This window comes from Podarcis erhardii, assembly GCF_964252035.2.
Source record: "Podarcis erhardii genome assembly, chromosome: 13".
Taxonomy (NCBI): Eukaryota; Metazoa; Chordata; class Lepidosauria; order Squamata; family Lacertidae; genus Podarcis; species Podarcis erhardii.
The window spans coordinates 5,715,709-5,738,483 of NC_138502.1; the positions used below are offsets into that span (position 1 = coordinate 5,715,709).

At 43.3% G+C, this 22,775-nt stretch overlaps 1 protein-coding gene and 1 gene segment (V, D, J or C); both read right to left on the reverse strand.

Annotated features, from left to right (window-relative positions):
* LOC309327114 (Ig mu chain C region-like) overlaps positions 1 to 22,775 on the reverse strand; it is an 86,514-nt gene that overhangs the window by 38,638 nt on the left and 25,101 nt on the right.
* The window catches only part of LOC309327113 (uncharacterized protein), a 79,432-nt gene continuing 57,503 nt past the window's right edge, over positions 847 to 22,775 (reverse strand). For both annotated transcript variants that reach the window (XM_081836190.1, XM_081836191.1), the window contains exons 2-14: positions 18,252 to 18,557; positions 15,731 to 16,066; positions 14,742 to 15,065; positions 13,233 to 13,553; positions 10,353 to 10,649; positions 9,618 to 9,944; positions 8,261 to 8,590; positions 6,838 to 7,173; positions 6,003 to 6,311; positions 4,950 to 5,273; positions 4,156 to 4,470; positions 3,505 to 3,674; positions 847 to 2,703 (exon numbers count right to left, since the gene is read on the reverse strand). In XM_081836190.1, the coding sequence (XP_081692316.1) occupies positions 2,695 to 2,703; positions 3,505 to 3,674; positions 4,156 to 4,470; positions 4,950 to 5,273; positions 6,003 to 6,311; positions 6,838 to 7,173; positions 8,261 to 8,590; positions 9,618 to 9,944; positions 10,353 to 10,649; positions 13,233 to 13,553; positions 14,742 to 15,065; positions 15,731 to 16,066; positions 18,252 to 18,557 (3,704 nt within the window). In that variant the 3' untranslated portion in view covers positions 847 to 2,694. The remainder of the gene's footprint in view (positions 2,704 to 3,504; positions 3,675 to 4,155; positions 4,471 to 4,949; positions 5,274 to 6,002; positions 6,312 to 6,837; positions 7,174 to 8,260; positions 8,591 to 9,617; positions 9,945 to 10,352; positions 10,650 to 13,232; positions 13,554 to 14,741; positions 15,066 to 15,730; positions 16,067 to 18,251; positions 18,558 to 22,775) is intronic.

Sequence of the window (22,775 nt, forward strand, 5' to 3'; positions counted from 1 at the left end):
CCACCCTGTGGAATGCTCATCAGATGTTAAGGAGATTTTGGAAACATATGAAGGCAGCCCTGTATAGCGAAGCTTTTTTAAGGTTTAAGGTTGTATTATGTTTTTATATTTGCTGGAAGTTGCCCAAAGTGGCTGGAGGAACCCAATCTGATGGGCAGGGTACAAATAAAAAATTATTATTATTATTATTATTATTATTATTATTATTATTATTATTATTATTATTATTAAACCACATATTGTAAAAATACCACAGTCTCCACTGTTCCTCATTCCTTAAAGGAAAGATGAACCCCTGCACCACTCAAAGATTGGATTGGCATGCAGCTCTGATATGTTAAAAGTTAACCACTAGTCCATTGTGAGTTACACACAGTAGACACATTTTAGGCTGGAGTTGGGAAGCTTCAGACCTGGGTTCTGAATGTGGCCCTCCAAGCGTTTCTGCTTGGCCCTCTGAACTCTCCCTACCCCACCCTCCCTCCCAGGCACCACCTCCTCCCCAGGCCACTCCCTTCACTGCTTTGCACTCTCCTGGACTGTTTTTGCCTACCTTGAATGTGCCTTGATCTCTTGGTTGCTCAGATGGAGAATAAAGGCAGGTGTGTGACTATGCTTAGAAGCTAGTCTACTGTACATAGGTAACATTTTCATTTGTTGTTCTTTTGCCTCTGGCCCTGCCTGCCACTAACATGTGGCCCTTGAAAGGTTGCCCAGAATGGAATGTGACCATCAGCGTGAAAAGGATCCCCCATCCCTGTTTTAGGAGAATCCCTGAAAAGAGGCATTTGTGTCCCAATGGGTGTGTCCAGTGCTTTGAAGAAGACTGAGAATCGACAACAATGGATGGTTAATAGAAGTTTATGTAGCAGCTGAGTTTTGATATGTCTAAATTGAATGAAGACTTATACAATGGAGGGCAATAGCATACAAGGCAAAATTATTACAATCAGAAGCAATATGAGGACAGAAATTAATATAGACAAACTCAGCACCAAACACAAGGATGTTATAGTATAATGTTTATACTGTGCATTCTTAGGTTCATTCTATAAATCAATGCAAATTGGTACAGTGCAATAGAATACAATACAATGCATTGCTTTTATACAGATTATAGTAACACATTATGGCAAACAATACGGGAGGGTGGTAGTCTGATAACGTGATGGCTGCACAGTGTTGGCAGTTTAGTAAACTACAGTCAAAAACGGCTGATGTGTACGACAACTCTGATAACATATGCACCAGATATACACCTTGGTTAATAAGAGACAGCATCTGCCCGCTGAACAATCCTAGTTCAAGAAAGCAACCATTTAGTGCTGTGAGCTTTAACAGCTGAATAGCACTGAAAACTTGAGCCAGATTATTATTATTAATTATCTGTCCAATCAGTTTGCTAATGCAAAGTGGTTCATACAGTTAGCTATGACCATGCTAAGCAGCTGATTAGCACCAAATGGCTGATCAACAGCAGCGACAAATCTCTTTTTTAGCTGGACTGTGATCCTAGGAAAACTCAAGTTATAATTGTTGCTGCTTTGTGGTCCAGGAGCAGAGGACAATGTAATGCAAATGTGACAGGATAAAGTTTCAACACTTCTCAAACACGAAACTAATGCAACCATGAAAAGTAATTCAACACAACACAGGGGAACTTTGGCTGATATTTTGCACTATGCAAGCCAAGTGGGAATGATAAAAAGCGGAGAACTTTTAATCTTCATTGATTTGACTTCTGGAGATTTAAACATGCCCAGAACTCTCTCCAGTAGAAATCAATAGCCTTGGAAAGGGCGTGTGCTTGCTGCCACCCATGAAAAACTCTTTGCTTATCAGGCTCCTCTCTTTAAACATGGTGATAAAGGAAGAGGCCTTTATTGGTTGTATCAGTTCTGACCCCTTTTGATCACAGTCATTTTGTACACATTTTTCTGTTTGTCTATAGGAGGGCAAATAATGGAGTCCTCTGTTGCAAGTAAGGGGAAAATGTGGACAAAAGGACTTAAATTTGGAAAGCAAAAACAGCTACTCATCTTCTACTTTTATCAGTACACTTAAGACTAAACGCTTGCTCTCTGGGCTGCAAATTGGCAACATATCAATATGGCAATGCTTCTAGAAACTGCCGCTGCGGAAATAATGGCTCAGGATTTGGAGGAAATTAATACAAAGTGTAGAGCAACGAAATAGCTTTGGAGCTTTTCACCAATTTAGATGGCTCCTGCTCAGATCCAGTTTTCTGCAACCTGTCAGTTGCTATAGTTGGAAGGAAAAATCATTCATTTTATTACTCATGGATGGTTGATATGCTATTCTTCGTTGTTTATTTCTTTCACGATTGTTGAGCTCCATATTGTCGGCACTGGCAAAATTGCTGTTTGTTGCACTTGCAATATTGATACAGAAAGTTATTTACTATTTGTGATATATAATGTTCATGTAAAGTTGAGGTCGCTTTCCTCAGTGACCTGTTAACCATCTTTTTGAAGCAAAGTTGGCTGTGTCGATTATTGCAAAAGATGGCAAAGCAAACAAAGTAACACTGAAGTTAATGTTTTCTGACATTAATGCTTTGTTGTATTGTAGCAGACAAAAATTATAATGGAAAAAGACTGAGAGAACTAGATAATGGAGAGAAAAAGCAGGGTCTTATTCTGCATATTCTTCATCGTGAGATAAGGAGGAAGGTTACTTCACCTGTGGAAACAGAAGAGGTGGGGAGAAGATTAAACAATCCATGCATGTTTAACCGAATGATTTGGGGATGAGAACAGGACACCTAGGACATTGGTTCTGCTGTTGCTGGAGAACAGCGAGTTAGAAGCCAATTGATCTCATGTCCATTTTGTGACAGGCAGAGGACATTCTATCAGCACTAAGTAGTCAAACAAGTAGGTAGATGTGCATATCCATATTAACACAGGTCTGCAAATGCAAGTTTGTCCTCACTTGCTCACACTTAATAACATTTGTCAAATGTACACACACAAAACGATTTAGGACCGTGAGAGATGGTGTCCACAATTAATTGTTGGGTGAGAAGAAGAAGAAGAAGTAGAGTTTGGATTTGATATCCCACCTTTCACTCCCTTTAAGGAGTCTCAAAGTGGCTAACATTCTCCTTTCCCTTCCTCCCCCACAACAAACACTCTGTGAGGTGAGTGGGGCTGAGAGACTTCAAAGAAGTGTGAGTGGCCCAAGGTCACCCAGCAGCTGCATGTGGAGGAGCGGAGACGCGAACCCAGTTCCCCAGATTACGAGACTACCGCTCTTAACCACTACACCACACTGGCCAGTGCCTTCTACATTTGTGTGGTGCTTCCAAGGTTTGACTCTAGCCCAGGGTTTCCCAAACCTGAGTCTCCAGCTGTTTTTGGACTACAATTCTCATCATTCCTGACCATTGGTCCTGCTAGCTAGGGATGATGGGAGTTGTAGTCCAACAAGAGCTGGAGACTCAAGTTTGGGAAACGTTGCTCTAGCTCATTCCCTTTTTACCTTGATGAAAGTGACAAGTCCCCCATAGAAGATTGCAACAGTGAAGAGGACCATGAAAGTGGAAACTTTGTTCCAGACGCTGTTGGCCTCCTCGAGTTCACTGTACTCATCTTCGTTTTCATTGCGGATATCGCACAGAGCAGCACCCATGATGGCACAGTCCCAGGAATCTGCAGGATGAGGTGAGATGATATGGTTACTCCTTGGAGAACAGATGGAGGAGAAAGTCTTCAAAAAAGCAAGAACAAAGTACAACAGTAAATATACGATGAAACAAATAAGAGACAAGGGTGCGTTGAAGGCATGTTGGTTTCTCTTTGTTGAATATAGACCCCACAAAGACCAACAGTGTTCCTAGGGCATCTTTAGAGGATCAGCATACAGTGTGGATTTTGTGCAAAAGCTATATCTGGTTATTGGATCGGGGCACAAGATGCAACTGAAGAAGAAAGAAAGAAACACCTCATTGATTATTACTTTAATAGAGAACTGCAGGATACATTAACATTGTGTGATATAACAGAATGGACATCCCATCTAATGGGATGTGAAGACAGTAAGCAGGCCAGATCAAGATGTCAAGGAAATTGCATTGTCTTCGCAATGAAGTGAATTTATCTGGTGGTAAGGTGCAGATAAGATGTATTTTACCGGAAAGGGAATTGGTTCTTCTGATTGTGATGTTTTCAGAGGAGACGTGTGCTACAAGGCATGCGTACGAGACTCCTGTCAGCCACTTGCTTGTGGGGACTTCAAGTATGCTCACTAAGGAACATCTTTGTTTTTCATGGTCACATTTCAGACCATGAGCATCATAACCCTTCAGTGACATTCCTTTTTTCTCTTCCTCCCACTTCACAAAGATCTCTCCTGGGTAGAAGTCTCTGACCATGCAGAATAAGGTTACATTTAAGTCATCATTGGAGGATTGTTGCTGGAGGTAGACTTTTGGGGGCTTCATTGTGCCTGTGTTAAAAAATGGGAAACAGAAAATGTTGGAAGAAACTACTAAGGACATATTTGGAATTTACCCTGTTTATCAGTCTTTCACTTTCCCCAGAAAACCATTGGAATTATATTTGTTGTTGTTACAACTGGGGTGGCTCTCTAATAGTATTTTCAGCATTCTGAAAGGTACAACACCCATAATTCTTTGTGGAAATCATGAAAATGAAACTGGCATAAAAGAGGTAAAACTTCATTGCGTATACAAATTGTTAAGATTAGTAGCTTCAATCCTGTGCTCAGGTGGCTTTAAATGTAGGTGATGGATGGCTGTGTTAGCTTAATATTATTTTGTGTTGGCTGCAGTCTGAATTAGCATACTGAGCAAAATGGGTTAATACTTTGACTCAATCTCCAGTAAGTTTGGTGTGTTCCTGAATCACTCTGTTTTGCTCTCAGTGTCTCATATGCTCCTGCCCACCCTTTTTGTAAGTCCTTACCATTCTTTCGCTCAAAGTGTCGCTTGGTTTCTCCTAGGCCATTTTGGATGCTACAGGTGAACTTCACAGTGGTTTTCCATTCAGTCAGATTCACGCGCAGTTGTCCGTAGATCCAAGAAGTGCTGTTGGTTTCATTCAAGAATGTGGTAGTCACAGCTTTTGTGTCGGCAGGTTCTCCATCCATTGTCCAACTGACTGTTGAGTTGATGGTTGCATTTGCAAGGGGCATCATGCATGTCAGAACGGCACTTTTGTTTATAAAGAGATCTTCAAAGAGCGGTGGCTGCATTTTGATAGCTGTCTTGTTAAGAAGTGGGGCCATTCCTTCAAAAACAAATAATCATCAGATTGAACGGGTTTGAGATGTGCTCTTCAGAAATCACCCTATTTGTTGGTTTAAGGTGTCATATTGTAATGACTAATCCAACCACAAGAGAACCCTGTGTTGGACTAGCCCATGAGTCTTAAGCAAAAGAAGTTTATGATTTGGATGCTATAACTAGTTCTATAGAAAATGGAAGAATCTTCCAGTTTGAGGTGGAAATGACAAAGTGTGTGTTTGTGAAACCAGCTCAAGAGAGAGAGAGAGAGAGAGAGAGAGAGAAATATGTGGCCCAGCATTATGTTCAACTGATTCTACCACCTTTGGGTGGAAACAGGGACTTGACATTCAGAAATATAGTCAAGTGCTCTGAGCATGTGGTTACCACATTCCTAAAACATCTACTTCATTCCCCAATCAACCAATCACTACCCCCTATTTTGTGCACACAATTGATCATCACATCAATTGCCACAACTATGAGCAAACTGCTGCTCTTTCCATTTATCTCTAGCTAGTATGCAGTTGTTAAAGGCATAGGATAAAAAAGTGGTATCTTAAACTTGCTTTCTGCCCTCCGATTCCCTATGACATCTTAGGAGCTTGTATGAATAATGATAATTGTGGCTACTTAGTGGTAAGGGCTAAGCACTCTGCAGAGCCACTCTGTTTCCCATTAGGATTGGGTTCCTTATGGTTTCAATGTAGTTTACCTGTATATTATGACTTACCAGAATAATGCAAGTCCTTCTTAATCACGGTGTTGGTTGAGCTGTGATTCACAGTGCATGTATAGATTTCTGGCTGTCTCCACTCTCCTCCGCTGAGTACCCAACTGCAGGTCTTCTGGAACTTTCCATTACCAAGTGAGACCAGAGCTGAGGAATTAGTACTGCAGCTGAGCCTGTGTCCTTTGGTGGCCCATTCAATGTCTATATTTTTGGGATAGAAGTCGGTAGCAAAGCAAACAAGTTTCTGGCTTCCCCCATCTTCCGAGGTGTGGAATGCTGTCACCTGCGGGGGAGCTGGTTGCAGAAAATCTGAAATGAAAGGGTTGACCTTTTGGTTGCAAAACAGAACATGCACGGATAGAGAGCAGAGTTCCCTGTCAGTTCAAGTGCCTGGTTAATGAACACTGAGTTTGAACACTGAGAAGTACACACATTTCCTTAGAAGTGAAGCTCCTCTTCCCAATGATTTCAGTGGAAGCAACTTATGGAGGCTTGTTTCCAAGTGATGAACACAAACATACATGTTCAGCACCTGATGACTGCTGCAAACACCACATTCCTGCCATAACACCACAGACAGAGCTATCTTACCTCCGAAGTCAGCAGAGAAGTGCTGCTTTTCGACGGAGGAAGTTTAGTGTTCATCTGAATGTTGAGTTGTGATCATTGAGTTCATGCATGTATGAACTAACCTTCATTGTGGTGAGAATTGCTGCTGAGCAATTCTTCAACTCTCTTTTTTAGTGGCAGTGACCCACACAACAATTTCTTCTGTGCAAGGTTAAGCCTTCTTCTTTCATTGGCTAGTGAAGCATTCTCCAGCACCCAGACTTACCATACAAATGCTCACTGGCATTCTTCATAAGAGTTAAGGACTCATGCCCCACAATGCAGGAATAGAGGGCTCTGCTTCTCCACTCAGATGCTGGGACTTTCAGAATGCTTTGGATGGTAAAAGTGGGGCTTCCAGCTTGGGCTGTTGGAGGCCCTGTGATATATTCAGAGACATCAATGTCTGTGTCATTCTTCTTCCACCTGATGAATATTTCAGCTGGGGAGAATCCAGAGACCTCACAAGCCAACCAAGCTACAGCTTGGGATGTAGGTTGTATGAATTGTCTTGGTGATAGAATGACCAAGTTGAAAGATGGAACTTTAACATGGTTGGAATCTATATGGAAGGGGATGAAAACAGAAATGCTGACAAGGTTGATATTCAATTAGATGACACACGAAGAGAGAGCACTATGTTGTTGGTGGTGGGGAATAGTGAATCACACTACAGTGGTACCTCAGTTTTCGAACAACTTAGTTCATGGACAACTTGGAAATCGAATGCGGAAAACCTGGAAATAGGTGTTCTGGTTTGCGATCTTTGCTTCGGAAGCCGAACGTGCTCCATTTTGAGTCCTGAGCTCCCGTTTTTACTGTTCCGCTGCTAATTTGCACCCCCCATTGTAATTCAAGTCTTCCCTTTCCGTTTTGCTGTTGCGCTGCTAATTTGAGTCCCCCCATTGTAATTGCAGTGTTCTGAAGTGATATTTGGAGCATATATTTGGGGATTTTGTTTTTGCTATTTATTTAACGTTTTTGTTTTTGAGGCTTTTTCAGTTAATTTGTTTTTGTGACTGTGTGAAACACAGCTCAGCTACTGATTGATAGTGTGACTGCAGAAATGGATAAAAGCCCCCCCCCCATCCAAACAATGACTATCATCAGTGCAGGTAAGAAAAAAAATAATTTCAATTTTTATCATCTGCAATACTGTTTTATTTATTTTATTGTACAGTACATTGATTATTGCTTTCATTTTATGGAGCAATGGTCTCATTAGATAGTAAAATTCGTGTTAAATTGCTGTTTTAGGGGTTGTTTTTGAAAGCCTGGAATGGATTAATCCTCTTTGCATTACTTTCTATGGGAAAGTGCACCTTGGTTTTTGAATGCTTTGGTTTTTGAACGGACTTCCGGAAGGGATTAAGTTTGAGAACCAAGGTACCACTGTATTGATATATTGAAGACTGTATTTAATTTTCATGCTAAACTATGAGATCTATGTCCATCTGAAACCCCATTACTTTCTCATAAATTCGAGGCCTAGTCTCTGATGGTTGAGTGATGAGGGACAGGCACCACATACATTTTCCTCTATCCATCCATTGGTATGCAGAATACTATTTCCTTTGGAGTTATCAGATGCTATTTTCATAACTAGTAGTTGTTCACTCATCACACATTTCTTCCATATCTTCTCTCACCTTTGTTTTTTTGGATGGTCTGCTTCATGTCTGGGAAGAATGAGCAGGGATGAGAAATTAGGCACTGGATTGCATTTCCAGAATCCCAGGCCTCTCTGGTGATGGTCAACTGGCTTTGTAAGCTCTGGGTGAGGTTTGTGTGGCTTGTGATGTTTGCTTTTTCGGTATTCTTGGTGTAGTTTATGCCATTCACCATCCAGGTGAGCATGGCATGGTCCAGTTCGTATCCCACAACAAGGCAAATAAAGAGAGCTTTACTTTGGGTTAGTAGTTTCTCAAGAGGTGGCTTCAGGAGGTAGAGACTGGGAGGTGGGACACTCCCTTTACATGCTAGAGGGGAACAAAAGACAAAGATGGATTTTTATGATGGTCAGAGTAAAGCACTTGGCAGGAAGATAGAGAGAAATGGGCCACTGTGAGGAGAAGAGGAGCTGAGGGGTGAAGGGAGGTCCCAACTTTTTCAACAACACATTTGGAAACTGCACCAAATTCCCCATGGTGTAGGGTTGCCATACGCCTGGAATTTCCCAGACATAGCCAGAATACTGCAGTTGGAAGCAGTGTCCCATGTTGACAGTGTTGTTTTCGGCAAAAATGCTCAACAATTTTGGGCAAAACTAAAAAAAAACCTTCAACAATTTTTGTCTCTGATTTTCACTTTTTGAAATATGGCAGCTGTATCTGGTGAAGCCAATCATTTCCCCTTCAGATGGCCTATACAGTGGTGCCTCGCAAGACGAAATTAATCCGTTCCGTGAGGCTCTTCGTATAGCGGTTTTTTCGTCTTGTGAAGCAAGCCCATTGACAGCTTAGCGGATTAGCGCTATTAGCGGTTTAGCGGCTTTTAGTGGATCAGCTGATAAGCGGCTTAGGGCTTAGGAAAAGGGGGAAAAAAGGGAAAAAACCCCGCAGGAACTCGCAAGACATTTTCGTCTTGCAAAGCAAGCCCATAGGGAAATTCGTTTTGCGAAGCGCCTCCAAAACGGAAAACCCTTTCGTCTAGCGGGTTTTCCGTCTTGCGAGGCGTTCGTCTTGCGGGGCACCACTGTATTAGTCAAGTCCTCAGAAATGTGATTTATACATTCTATTCCCAACACACTATTGTAGTGCAGGATGGCATTGTCTACTGATGACACCTGATTGCCTGGCAATCTGTTTGCCTTAGATCTGATAGGAACCAGGGAAAATGTAGGAGAGCAGGACAGTAGAGCAAATGCGTGAATTTTCTCTCTGGGGAGTGAAATGGACTAAGGAGAGCAAAAGAGGGAGAAAGAGTGTGTGTGTGTGTGTATGTGAGAGAGAGAGAGAGAGAGAGAGAGAGAGAGAGAGAGATTCTGCAGTGGGCTTGGAAAATCACCTGTGCACTTGCTGATGCTGCTTGTCTGGATGTTACTTGTATCAGGTTGCCTTGCCTTGCAGGTATACTTCTGTAGCATGTTCCATTCCTTCAGGGGCACAACCAAGTTGCTCCTGGTATAAAACTGGCCAGCATTCTTCAGCAGGTTTGCAGGCTTGGGGGCCTCTTGAGCCTTCCCACTGGCCTCCCAGATGACTTGGATGTTCTCTAGGGAGTTGCCATAGATGGAGCAGACTAAAGTGATGTTACCACTGTTCCCTGGTCCTGTGCTGGGACAGAGTGGGTCAGTGCTGAGAGTCAATGAGAGAGCTGTTGGCACAATCCAGTCTGAAGAGAAAGAGAGGGAAAGGCAAATCTATTTTGTAAGACTGTGGTGAGCGTTGGATTCTTCAAAATATCACTAGTGATGCTGGAATAAAACCATCAGTGGTTTGGGAATAGTATGTCCTATCTATATTCTTTTTCTTCCTGCTTTGCCTCTCCCATATTCAGCTTTGTATCTCATTTTTTTCACTATTGCTTCTGTCCATGGTTCAGCCATCAGACCTACTGTCCCAAGCAAAAGAACTTTGTCTCTTAATTTCTATCCAACTCCAGAAAACTCATTGGCTGCTCTGATAATGGGTGGCTAACTAGGCCTGACGTAAGTGGCAACGCTTAATTTTCATTGTCTAACTGAGGGATTCAGCCCAGAAATTCTGGCAATTTGTTGTGTGGTTTATTGTTCAACATTACCTTTTCTTGAGATGTTCCTGACCACCTTTGTATTTGTTGCCTCATGCACCACCTCGCATGTGTTGATCTCCACTTCTTGCCATTGAGAGATGGGCATTTCCAACTGGTTGCTGGAAATGTATGTCCCGTCCGCCATCTTTCGTTCCACAAATGTTACTTTCTTGTTTTGTGGACCAGCCTTCCACTCGATGCTCACATTTGGGGGTCTGTAGTTAGATGCGATGCACTTCAGCGTGATGGTTTTATTTTCTTGGTCTATTGACTGCAGGAGTTCTACAGTAGGTGCTTGAAGCTGGTCTGTGAAGAAACTTCTGTTATAAGTAGCCATCATAAAATGGGAAAGAGTAGCACTGCAGGGTGGGTTAGGAAGACATCAAATTACCTGTATTAAGAAAAAGGAAGTCCTCAGGAGCATAAGCGAAAGAAATGAAGAAATTCTTCATGAGTGAAACAAAGTGGAACAGCAAACAGGACCTTGTGTGAATTCCTGGCATAGGCGGTAGAAGTGTTGTTGTGCGATAGGTGGGGGAAGCTGACAGAACTGAATTTTGAGCATGCGCAGAAAGTGTGGCAGGGGGTCAAGCATCAGTTGGGTGAACCCAGCAATGCTAGGTGCAGAGCAGAGGTCCTTAGGTCAATGAAGTTAAGAGTTGTGTTGAATGAGGATATATTGTCTTCACAACTGCTTACGCCTAAAAGTTATCCTGCCTGTGTGCTGAGTTCAGAGGACAAGACAATTCTCTCTGGTACCAACAGTTTGGAGAGACTCACCAAAGCCTGAACTCTGATCCACAGATGCGCCAAGTTTTTCTCAGGTGAATGTGTAAACTTCTCCTCATTGAAAAGCAGAGAAGTGAGGCGAGGTGGTAAGAATGCTCTGCCTGTGGTGTTTTTTTGATAGCTGTCTTGCACATGCAAGTCATCACCAGAAACATTTGTACAATGAATATGCCTGGAAATATGCTGTGAGGTTTTGCTGAGAGTGCTGCACACCACATCTACCTGCACGGGCTTTAGGGTTAAGCTTTGCACCATGAGTGAGATTTCAGGAGATACCTAACCGAGGCTTAGTTACATCCTGACTTCAAGTTCATTGTATATTAGGTTGCATCCTGTGAATGTGTACTCTTGGTATGTGATCCTTTGCCCTGGTCCAAGTGGATTACCATCCCACTGTTAGTCTATGCTTTGGTCCTTGTTACTCGCGCACCCCCTCTCAGATGCAGAGCAAGGTGGGGGTGGGGCTCCCCAGGTGCCATCCCTGACAGGGGTGACAAAATCCTGCCTGGGCTGGATCGTGTCCCCCAGCTGCGCCACCGTGCCAGATTCTGCCCCCCCCGGCGCAGACCGCCACACCGAATCGTGCCTTCTGGCCTGGCCACGGTGGTGGAGTGTGCCCCCTGACCTGGCCATGTGGGCCGATTGCGCCCTCCGCCCAGGTGTGATCGCCCCGCACCCTGGGTTGGGAGTCACGGGGGCAGCATGCCGTTACCCCGTGCTCCCGTCTGGAGGAGGCAGGCAGGCAGGCAGGCAGGGGAGAGGATGGGAAGCAGGCAGGTGGGCAAAAACAGAGGGGGTGGGAATGGGTGCCACACGCCCCATCCCGTCCCTCCCGGTGGGCGCTGCGCTCGTCGTCCCGTCCCTCCCAATGGGCAGTTCACCCCGCCCTTATAGGCGGTTCACACTGCCCCTGGTGTCAGAGAGGCTTCCTCCGCCACTGCCCCCTCCTCACAGAAATATTCAGATAGCTCAGTTGGTTAGAATGTGGTGCTAATAATACAAAGGTCGCAGGTTTGATCCCTGTAAGAGACAGCTGCATATTCCTGCATGCAGGGGTTGGACTAAATGATCCTCAGGGTCCCTTCCAACTCTAATCAATGATTCTATTATTTGTAGCTGCAACCACTGCAAATTAGGGGCATGCAAGCACTCTTGGCCCTGTTGAAGGGAATACAGTGGCTCAGTGTTGATTCTCCTCTTTCCCATGTCTTCAGTGTTCTCCATCTACTCTTCTCTGAATCAAGGCACAGTTGCTTCTTCCTGTATTGCTGAATAGGTGGCTACCTCCCAACTGTAGTGTTGCACTGGTGTAACACTGATGTAACACTGGTTGCATTAGTGTACAGTGTGAAATCTGCAATGGCAGAAGAACCCTTGTACCGAATCCCAAACTTTGTACCATACCCTACTTTCCATTCATTCATTCATTCATTCATTCATTCATCATTTTATTTGTATGCCGCCTTTCCATAGTTAAAACAACGCTCAAGGCGGCTTACAACATGACAAGGTTTGCACAATTACCAACATAACAAAAGTCATAAACAATAAATAAAACACATCAAAAAGCACACAACCAAATGGAAAGCAATTTCCACATAAATCACAAAATCTAAAACTAAGAATACAGCATTAATATCAATCACAATTTAAAGCGACATAGATAAAAAATAAAAGCATTTTTTTTAAAAAAAACCCCAAACAATAAAAACAGAGCCCTTCCAGCAGCAGCAGCAGTAGCACTCCTTTTTGGAGCCTGTCAGGCTCCATCCCAAGCCAGGTGGATAGAAGCAGGGCAGGGCCCTTCAGGCTCCCAGCAGGTCACTTGTTAGGGCTTTTTAAACAAATATAGCAACTTACAATATTTAGAGATAAGGGAAAGGAACAAGACCTTTTCCTGTGAACAGGCCTTTCTTAGCTTTGGTGCATCTATCTCCTAGCTATGACCATGTGTGTCGTCCCCCCCCCCCCCCAAGAATGATGTTTCCTACTAAAAAATGCAACCTTCTCTAGAGAGGAAAGTTTTAGAAGGTTATCATTCATACCAAGAGCCTGACTGATCTTTGCAACCTCAGCACCCACCTTGGGAGATTCACTTACCAATGGGTACCTTTTCACTCTTAGTGAGTGGCTGGTTGGATGAGGAATGATGGACCACACAGCTGTAGCTGCCGCCCTTCCCCCCTGCTTCGTCTCTGCCAATTTTAAGGATGCTGTAAGTGGTGTACCCCTTCCCAGCTGGTGTCACTGGTCCGTTGTCATACAGTGTTTCATTCAGGATATTGTTGTCCTTCTTCCATGAGATGCTAATTTCCTCTGGGGAAAACCCATTCACATTGCAGACAAGAATCAGGGCCACGGTACTCTGGAGCGAGACGTCAAAGTTGGCTTTGGAAACGGTGATGGAGGGCTTCATGGTTTCTGAATTCAAAAGACGGAGACTATCATTATTAATGAAGTGCCTAGATTTGTGCTAGCAGACTTGCTCAGGACAATCTCTCTCTCTCTCTCTCTCTCTCTCTCTCTCTCTCTCTCTCTCACACACACACACACACACACACACACACATGGTTTGTGTATGTGAGAGAGACTCATAAACCAATTAAAACAATCCACAATGCAGCTCCTAGACTGGTGACTGAGAGTGGCCACTGGGACCATATAACACTGGTTCTAAAAGATCTGCATTGGCTCCCAGTGTGTTTCTGAGCACAATTCAAAGAGTTGGTGTTGAACTTTAAAGTCCTAAATGGCTTTGGTCCTGTATACCTGAAGGAGTAAAGGTAAATGACCCCCTGGATGGTTAAGTCCAGTTGAATTTGACTATGAGGAACGATGCTCATCTCGCTTTTCAGGCCGAGGGAGCTGGTATTTGTCCATAGACAGCTTTCTGGGTCATGTGGCCAGCATGACTAAACCGCTTCTGGCGCAACGGAACACCATGACGGAAGCCAGAGTGCATGGAAACGCCATTTACCTTCCCATCTCAGTGGTACAGTACCTATTTATCTACTTGCACTGGTATGCTTTTGAACTGCAATTGTCTCCACCCCATCATTCAGCCCAGACACTGAGGTCCAGGTTTGAGGACCTTCTGGTGGTTCCCTCATTGCTAGAACTATAATTACAGGGAACCAGGCAGGTAACTATAATTACAGGGAACCAGGCAGGAATCAGGCCTGCCCTGTGGAACACCCTCCCATCAGATGTTAAATAACTATATGATTTTTCGTAGGCATCTGAAGGTCTTGTTCCGGGAAGCTTTTAATGTTTCATGCATTGTTTGTTTGTTTTTTGTTTCCATTCACCTCTGTATTGTGTTGGAAGCCACCCAGAGTGTCTGAGGTAACCCAAGTCAGATGGGCAAGGTATAAGAAATAAATTATTATTATTATTATTATTATTATTATTATTATTATTAGGTGGGTGCCTCACTGATTTCTCACTGCAGGCACCAGAACTATGTGGTTAGGCCACAAACACCAAGAAGAATCACAGCCAATTACTGGCCCTTAAAGGTAATAATGTAGAACGTTTGTAATCAGAGCAGAAGGAGAACTTGATAGCTGAGTTTACTTCTAGCAGCCAGACCTAGACATCCATACTTACGTGTCTCTCCCTTGATTGTTAATTGTTTGATGACTTCTTCATAGCAACCTCCAGCCACTTTGCAGGTGAATCTGGTACCCTTTCTCCATTGTTCCAAAGATATCGTGTGGGTGTTTATAATCTCCTGTGCTCCACTGGCATCCTTTCCCCTCATGGTCTTCTGACCCATAGTACTGGGCTTGCCATCCACATCCCAAGTAACTTCAATGTTTTCAAGGCCAAAACCAACCACAACACAAGTAACATTGGCTGTCCCTTCAACCACGTCTCTATAGGATGGCTTGATGATGGAGACAGTAGGTTTTAGCAGTGAAGCATAGCAGGCTGGAGAGGAGGGTAAGATACAGAGATTGGGAAAGATTCATTAAAATCCTTGAATGTGCAAAAAACACACCCACCCAAAATGAGAACGAACACTAGCTGTCCATAGTTACTTGGAAACGAACTCCATTAAATACAGAGGGTCTTGTTTATCAGTAGATATGAAAGGGCTGTTGCATATACAAATATTGGATGTATGTCCTTTTTTGAGGTAAAATGTGGATAAAACAATGTTTCCCCATTTTTACTTTTTTCATTTGTAAAATCTAGGCATAATTTTATTGGGATTGATTTGACTGTAGAGAGAAACTATCTGTATTCTCTTTGTCTACTTTGCCAATTATATCCATCACCTTTCCCCCCCAATATGGCCGCTGAGACCATATAACACCAGTCCTGAAAGACCTGCATTAACTCCCAGTACATTTCTGAGCACAATTCAAAGTGCTGGTGCCAGATGGACGGGGTATGCATGCATGCATGCATGCATGTATGTATGTATGTATGTATGTATGTATAAATAAATAAAATCTCTCCCTTTTAGGTGACCTGGTCTTAAGCTGTTTATAACATAGCTCTGTTGCATACATCCTGGCAAGCCCCTGGTAATAATGCATAACCTCCACCCACCCACCATTCCCTTATCCTTAAGAGCTGGTAGTTCTTACCCTGGCACTTGCTGGTGTTGTACATTATGATGTCCGGGCTACGAACTGATCGAGCCACTTTACATGTGTAGATGTCCCCTCTGTCCCAGCTCTCTTTGGTGATATTCCGTTGGACAAATCTGGAGTAGCTACTGCTTTTCCCTTGGTCTGCTGCCAGTGACACCTGCACTCGGCCCTGCTCCACTTCTCCATTCCTCAGCCATTCCACATAGGCTCTCCCAGGGCCAAGGCTCCGGAGGAAGCATACCAGGTCTAGGCTGGTCTCTGCGGCCTGCTCACCGCAGCTGGGGGTCAAGATGTTAACTTGGATTGGCTTTCGAGCTTGTAGAGTGCAATCTGAGAGCAGAGAGCAGATTTTTTGTTATGTTTGCTGGATTAATTCGTATAAGAAAGCCTACAGAAAACCTATATAAGATGAGGCAAGATAGAAAAACAAACTATGAAAATGCTAACAAGTAAAACATAACACAGGGGTTGAGAAGAAGTGGTTCTACAGATGCTGTTTGACTGCTCTCTGCACCAGTCTGGCCCAATGGTCAGGATGATGGGGGTAAGAATTCAGCAACCTCTGGAGGAACACAGGTTCTCACCAGTGCTTTAAAACAACATCAGAACACATAATGCCCTCCATACCTCAAGAGTTGGGGTTTAGGTTTCTATCTTAAAAGTGTCCTTCCTTTCAAAAACAGCATAAGAAAAAGAGGAAATCTGGGGAGAAACTATGTGCGACATTAAGTGCATTCTTTCATATTGTGTGCATCTTTTTAAAAATATTAAATAGCAGCTGCTGGAGCATGGGAAAGTGGACTAATAGGATTTGCATGTGGTGTGTACACAGAGAGGAGATTAATCATTTCCCTCCAGACTGTGATCCTGACAAAATCACCCCATCCTGAAGCTGCTATTGTGCATGGGAGGGAACATAAGATTGACATCAGTGGTAGCTTCCAATTCATGCCAAATAGCAGCTGGAGAAGGAAGGGGGCACAATTTTCAATTGGATCACATTCCAGGAGGAAGAGGTTACCTGTTTCTTGGAGCCTCCAGTAGCTGATTTTTATATCATTTTTAAAAAGGATGCACAAAACCATAATCCCTGTATTTAATGTCAAACATCCTCCGGCTCTCAAAGGGGGCAGGTTCATCTTTCAAATGCCCATGCTAATAATGCCAATTGTATGCTTCACATGAGCATTTTATAAAGTTGACTGGAAATGTATTGGGGAGGCTGGAATGTCACCTTAACGGCGGTTGCTTTCTGTCACATCATGGTTGCCAACATGGCAGAATGTGATAAAGCATGTTGTGACTGAAGGATGTGCTTTTAGCCTTGTTGAACCAGTTCCCTGGAATGCTCTTTCTTGGAAAAGCGTGTTCTCCTTTATGAAGAGCACATGTTGTGGTGGGAACTAGCAAGACACCCACTGTTGCTGGGCAAAAAAGAGTTTGGCTACCATTATCTTTGTGCTGCCTGTTGCTGGGGAGATTTAAATGTTGCTATTTCATGATGGACAGCCATAGCTCTTGTGCGCAGCGCTGAGCTTCCTCTTTTCGCTGGGCGGATCGGAACACCCACCCTCCCCCCCTGTTTTCAGGTTGTTCGTTTGACCTTGCTATGCCTGTCATGGGGTCATGTGCTTTTGGGGCAGGGGCCCGGTAGGGATTTTGTCCATTTGGCTGATTGGCTTTTGCCATTTGGCTTTTGCCTACTGCGTAGCAAATCGTCACAACTTGTAATGTTGCGGTTAGGCATTAGTTTTGGAATTGGTCGGTGGAGGGGTATGGATTGGCTGTGCCTGCCCCCCCCCCAAAGTGCTCCTGCTGCAGGGGTTTTCCATTAAAGGAACCCGGGGGTTTGCCATGCTTTTGTTTGAACCCCTGTCAAGGGGCTAGGGCCATGCAAGAGCCCCTGGGAGCATTTGGGGAGAGGTGAGGCATGGTTCCCAGTCCCGTCTCTCTCCCCAAAATGTTTTTCCCCTTTCTGACTTTGTGGGCATACGAATGTCAGTCTGTCTTCGTGTGGGGTCAGATATTCACAACCAATGCCTAAGCAGCCACTCATATCACTTGTAATTTTAATAAAGTTGTGGCCAAAATTATGCCAAAAACCTTAAACTAAAATTATATGTCAATTGTGTTTTATTGGGGGGTGTCTTGGGGACCTCAACACGCAATGACAGAAGCCCTAACGCTGTTATGCTTTCAGTGTATGTTGAAGCTGTTTCTCCCATGCCTTCCCTAATTAGTGCATTCTATTTTTGCAGCTTTCAGATTTTGTTGACTTCACATTTCCAACTTTGTTTTATAATCTGTATTAGATTCAGATTTTAAAAATTATGACTTTTTTGATCATGGTGGCCAGTTTTGTTTTGTTTTTTTAAAAAAATGCTGAAGTGAATTAAAAAAAAAACATGGGTACAACTGGCCCAAAAGAATAGCTGACTTTGTTTGTGTGTGGCATTTTTTAAGATCCCACAATCTGCTTTTGCCCCCCACCCGCCGCTGCCATCCCACATCTTACCATTGTAGTGGATGGTTGCTGATGGCGGTACCCTGTTTTCTGGCTTCTGGTTCACAAGGCACTGATAAGATTTTGTTTTAAGTTCTTCCGAATGGACTGTCAGCTGACTGGCACTGTAAAATCTATTGCCTATTTTTTTGTGTGTTGCTGGGAATGCTTTTGCTTGACTGTTGCTGGGTTGCCACTCAATAGTTGCAAAATTTATCATATTTGCAGCAAGGAGGCAGGCGAAGGTTACATCTGCCTTGTTTTCGTCGGAATCACAGCAAGGCATCAGGGGGAACACCAAAGGAGTTTCATTTGTATCTATAGGAAAGCAAAAAGAGAGGGAAGGTAATGGGGAATACGAAAAGACAGAAATAAATCTATGTTTACACTACAGAAGCTTTTACAAATCCCACAGTCTCCAATAGGGTTTTCCCCCCTAATGTTCCTAGTAGTCATAGAGAAGTTTTCACATTCTTAGTTTTCAAAGCAGTCTAGCTGTCAGGGACTGAGAAGAGGAGGAATGGTGGAGATTGCCTTCCCATCCTGACCCTTCCAGGGAGGAGGAAGAGGAAGACAGTATAGATTTACAACAAGGGTTTGCAGGAGGTCACAGCTCAGAGGCAGATGAGGGGGAAAGTTGGGAAAACATGGGAGAGGACAAGCAGTCAGAGTCAGAGCAACACCTGGCTGACATGTTGTCATTAGAAAGCATTCCACACCCTCCATCTCCCAGAAACCGGCGGGCCTTAAAAGTAGGAGAGCAAAGAACTCAAAGACAGAGGGCACATAGTAGCACCTGTTGAAGTGATGAATGAGGAAGTGGGAGAGATGGGGGTTTGGGGTGGAGTTTCACATGGGACAACGCCATTATCCAAGAGGCTGGGTTCTATAGCCTCTCTCTATAAAGATTGAAATAGAAAAGGACAGTAAGAAACTTTTCCTTGTCTTTATACTTTCTTGGGCAACCAGCTATGAGCCGCTGACAGCATTCCTGATACTAGCAACAAATCTTATTTTGCCCCATTTAGACAACGTTTCTCAGTCATCATGTGATGCCGCTTCCATCCTCGTAATCCTCCTCAATCCTCACCTATATCACTATATTTCCTTTTGTCCAGAACCACAGCACACGGCTTGATTTAACTGGATTTTCAGCTAAGCATTACAGAGGTCACACAAAATATTACCTGGTGGAACAACAATCCATGTAGCAAGCAGCACATCAAAAGCTTCATTGCTTCATTGCTCCTCTTCCCACTCAGTTCATAACAGAAATGGGATTAATCTATGATCCTCCAGAAATTATATCTGCCTCAGTTTACCAGAAAGCCATGCCCTAATGCTACAGAACTCCAGTGTGTTGAAGACTACAAGACATTTCCAATATAGGACTTAGGGTTGTATTTCCTTTTTTTAAAAAATATTATTATCCTTAGGCACCAAGAGAACACAAAAAAGCTATACATTTACATCATTTGTTACAAAGATACAAAATTAACAAAAATAAAATAAACTCATATATTTTGACAATAAATCTTCTTTAACTTCCTGTCCCCCCCACACTTAATTTCATATTCACTAACTTGTTGCATAAACCTGTCCGATCATTTTACAATAAAGTATTATTTCTCCTGTGTCCTTGTTTCTTAATACAGCTACAGATGTTATTCAAAGGCAGCGGCCGAGTTCATACTACCACAATTGTTCTTAAGATAAACTTTGAAAATGTCCCATTTTGCAATAAATACTTGTTTTGAATTGTCTTTCATATTTTCGGTTAATTTAGCTAGCTCTGCATATTCAACTTATTTCTGTAACCATTCTGACCTGGAAGGGATTTTATCACTTTTACAATTAGTCGCTATAAGAATTATCGCAGCGTCAGTGGCATATAAAAATATTTCTCTTACATTCCTAGGAATGGCTGGTCCTGTAATTCCAATTTAAAAGGCTTCTGGGTTGTTTTTTTTATAAATGAAACCCTGAGTGGTTTTTGAGTTCTATATACAGTGGTACCTCGGGTTAAGTACTTGATTCTTCCAGAGGTCCATTCTTAACCTGAAACTGTTCTTAACCTGAAGCACCACTTTAGCTAATGGGGCCTCCCACTGCCACCGTGCTGCCGGAGCCCAATTTCTGTTCTCATCCTGAAGCAAAGTTCTTAACCTGAAGCACTATTTCTGGGTTAGCAGAATCTGTAACCTGAAGCGTATGTAACCCGAGGTACCACTGTAGATATCATCCCAGAAGATTTTAATTTTTTTACATAGCCACCGCATATGGAAGATTGTACCGATTCCTTCTTTACATCTCCAACAAGTACTAGATACATTTTTCATACATTTTGGAGAGCTTCCATGGAGTCAGGTATCATCAGTACTGCATTTTTTGAAAGTTTCCCCTCAATATGTAACATGCCATGAATTTCCAATTTACTTTCCATAAATTTTCCCACTCTTTCAGATCTATATTGTACCCAAAATCATGATTAAATGGGCCCAGGATTTAGGGTTGTGTTTCTAATACTCACAGGCCATTCTGCTCTGTATTGTATTGTATTGTATTTCTAATACTCACAGGCCATTCTGCTCTGTCTCTTAGAGTCTGTTGGCTCATTCTACTGCCCTGCATGAATTGAGAGTGTACCCTAGAACGGAAGGGGGCAGAAGGTACCCTAAATCTTGATCTACCGGCAGATCAGTGAGCAACTTGCAGCAGAATGGCAAAGATTTCTGACTCCCAATTGCATAAGAATAGCAGCAACAAAATACAAATTATATTGTTGAAGGAAATAACACGTATAGAAACCCGAAAGTAGATTTTTGTGCGAAAGAACTACAAGCTCTGTTGAGTTCTTATATACAAAAGCAGTTCCTTGGCTCAGAGTTCTTTAATTCTGTATCTTTTGCATCATGCACTGGTTAGTGCATCTCAGGGTCCTAGTGATAATAAGGTAGATCCCACAAGCTTAATATCCACCCACCTGTACTCCAGAAAACACACACTAGTTCTCTGCTTCTACCCATTCCAGATAAACTGCATTTAAGGAGAATATGCACACTATTATTGATCTTCTGATTGCAACCCCTCTGATGAGTCTCTGAGGAGCCCCACAGATTTTAGGAAGCCCACATCAAAGCTACTATTTAAATAAATAATTAAGATTATTTATAGAGTTGACTGTGGACTGAATTTTGGCAGGAAGAAAACTGGACACATCCCTGTGTCCCACAGATGTCACATGCTTTATGTGGCAAAAATCCCTTTTCCTAAAGGGAAGGCCATGCAATTCAAGAGGAGTGCACAAACCCATAGCAGCTGTTTCAAGGCCCCACAATCCAGCTTTACAGACTTGGTACGCATACCCCTAAACATTTTGTGAATCTAAGTTTGGCCTCATTGAGGGGCAGTATTTCAATATGAGTAGGAAAACAAGAGTACCCCTAAACAATTTTTTTAAAAAAGTAATGGCTGCCCTCCAAAAGTAACTCTTCCACCCGTTTGACTCCAGATTTCTCATGCTGTCCCCCCCTCCTCTGCCCCACTCATTTCCCCAGGGTCTGGCTGAGTTGTTGGGGTTTTCCTGCATACGTGTTTTAATGGAGCTGTTCAAATATTGCCCACCCTTCTAATCTACACCTCCTTTCTTGGTGTGCCCATTCCCTCTCCCCTTTGCCCTTGACGAAAGGAAGGTTCTGTGGCAGGGGCTGGTTTTGACCACATGAGTACTACTAGATGTTTTTCAAAGTTCCTTCTCTCTCCCTGCCCCGCTCTTTTGCTTTACCTGGGTCTTGTGAGAGAAGGAAGCGGGGTGGAGGGAGAAAGAGGGAGGCAGAGGCTCGCTTTGCTTAGCTGAGAGGTGTTTGTGGTCAGCTGGGCAGTGATCAAAGGTAAACAGGAAAGAGACAATGTTGGAGCCAGAGGGAGGAAGGAAGAGACAGAGGAAAGGAAGGAAGGAAAGAGGAAAGAGAGTGGGCGAGATGAATCTAATTGTTCTTCTTAGGACATCTTGCTGGCGCAGGTGTGGAAGAAGAAGAAGAGCTTGGATTTGATATCCCGCTTCATCACTACCCAAAGGAGTCTCAAAGCGGCTAACATTCTCCTTTCCCTTCCTCCCCCACAACAAACACTCTGTGAGGTGAGTGGGGCTGGGAGACTTTAAAGAAGTGTGACTAGCCCAAGGTCACCCAACAGCTGCATGTGGAGGATCGGAGACGCAAACCCGGTTCACCAGATTACAAGTCTACCACTCTTAACCACTACACCACACTGGCTATATAATGAGCTATAGTTTGAAGTTTCTCAGCCCCACTTACCTCACAGAGTGTTTGTTGTGGGAGAGGAAGGGAAAGGAGATTGTTAGCCACTTTGAGACTCCTTCGGGTAGTGATAAAGCGGGATATCAAATCCAAACTCTTCTAACCACCTCTAGGAATTGTCTTCTTATGTACTACAAGATGGAGACTGGGTCAACATAACTTGTCAGCCCATGACTGACAGGCCCACCGTACAGACCTACAACTTCACTTTCATGGC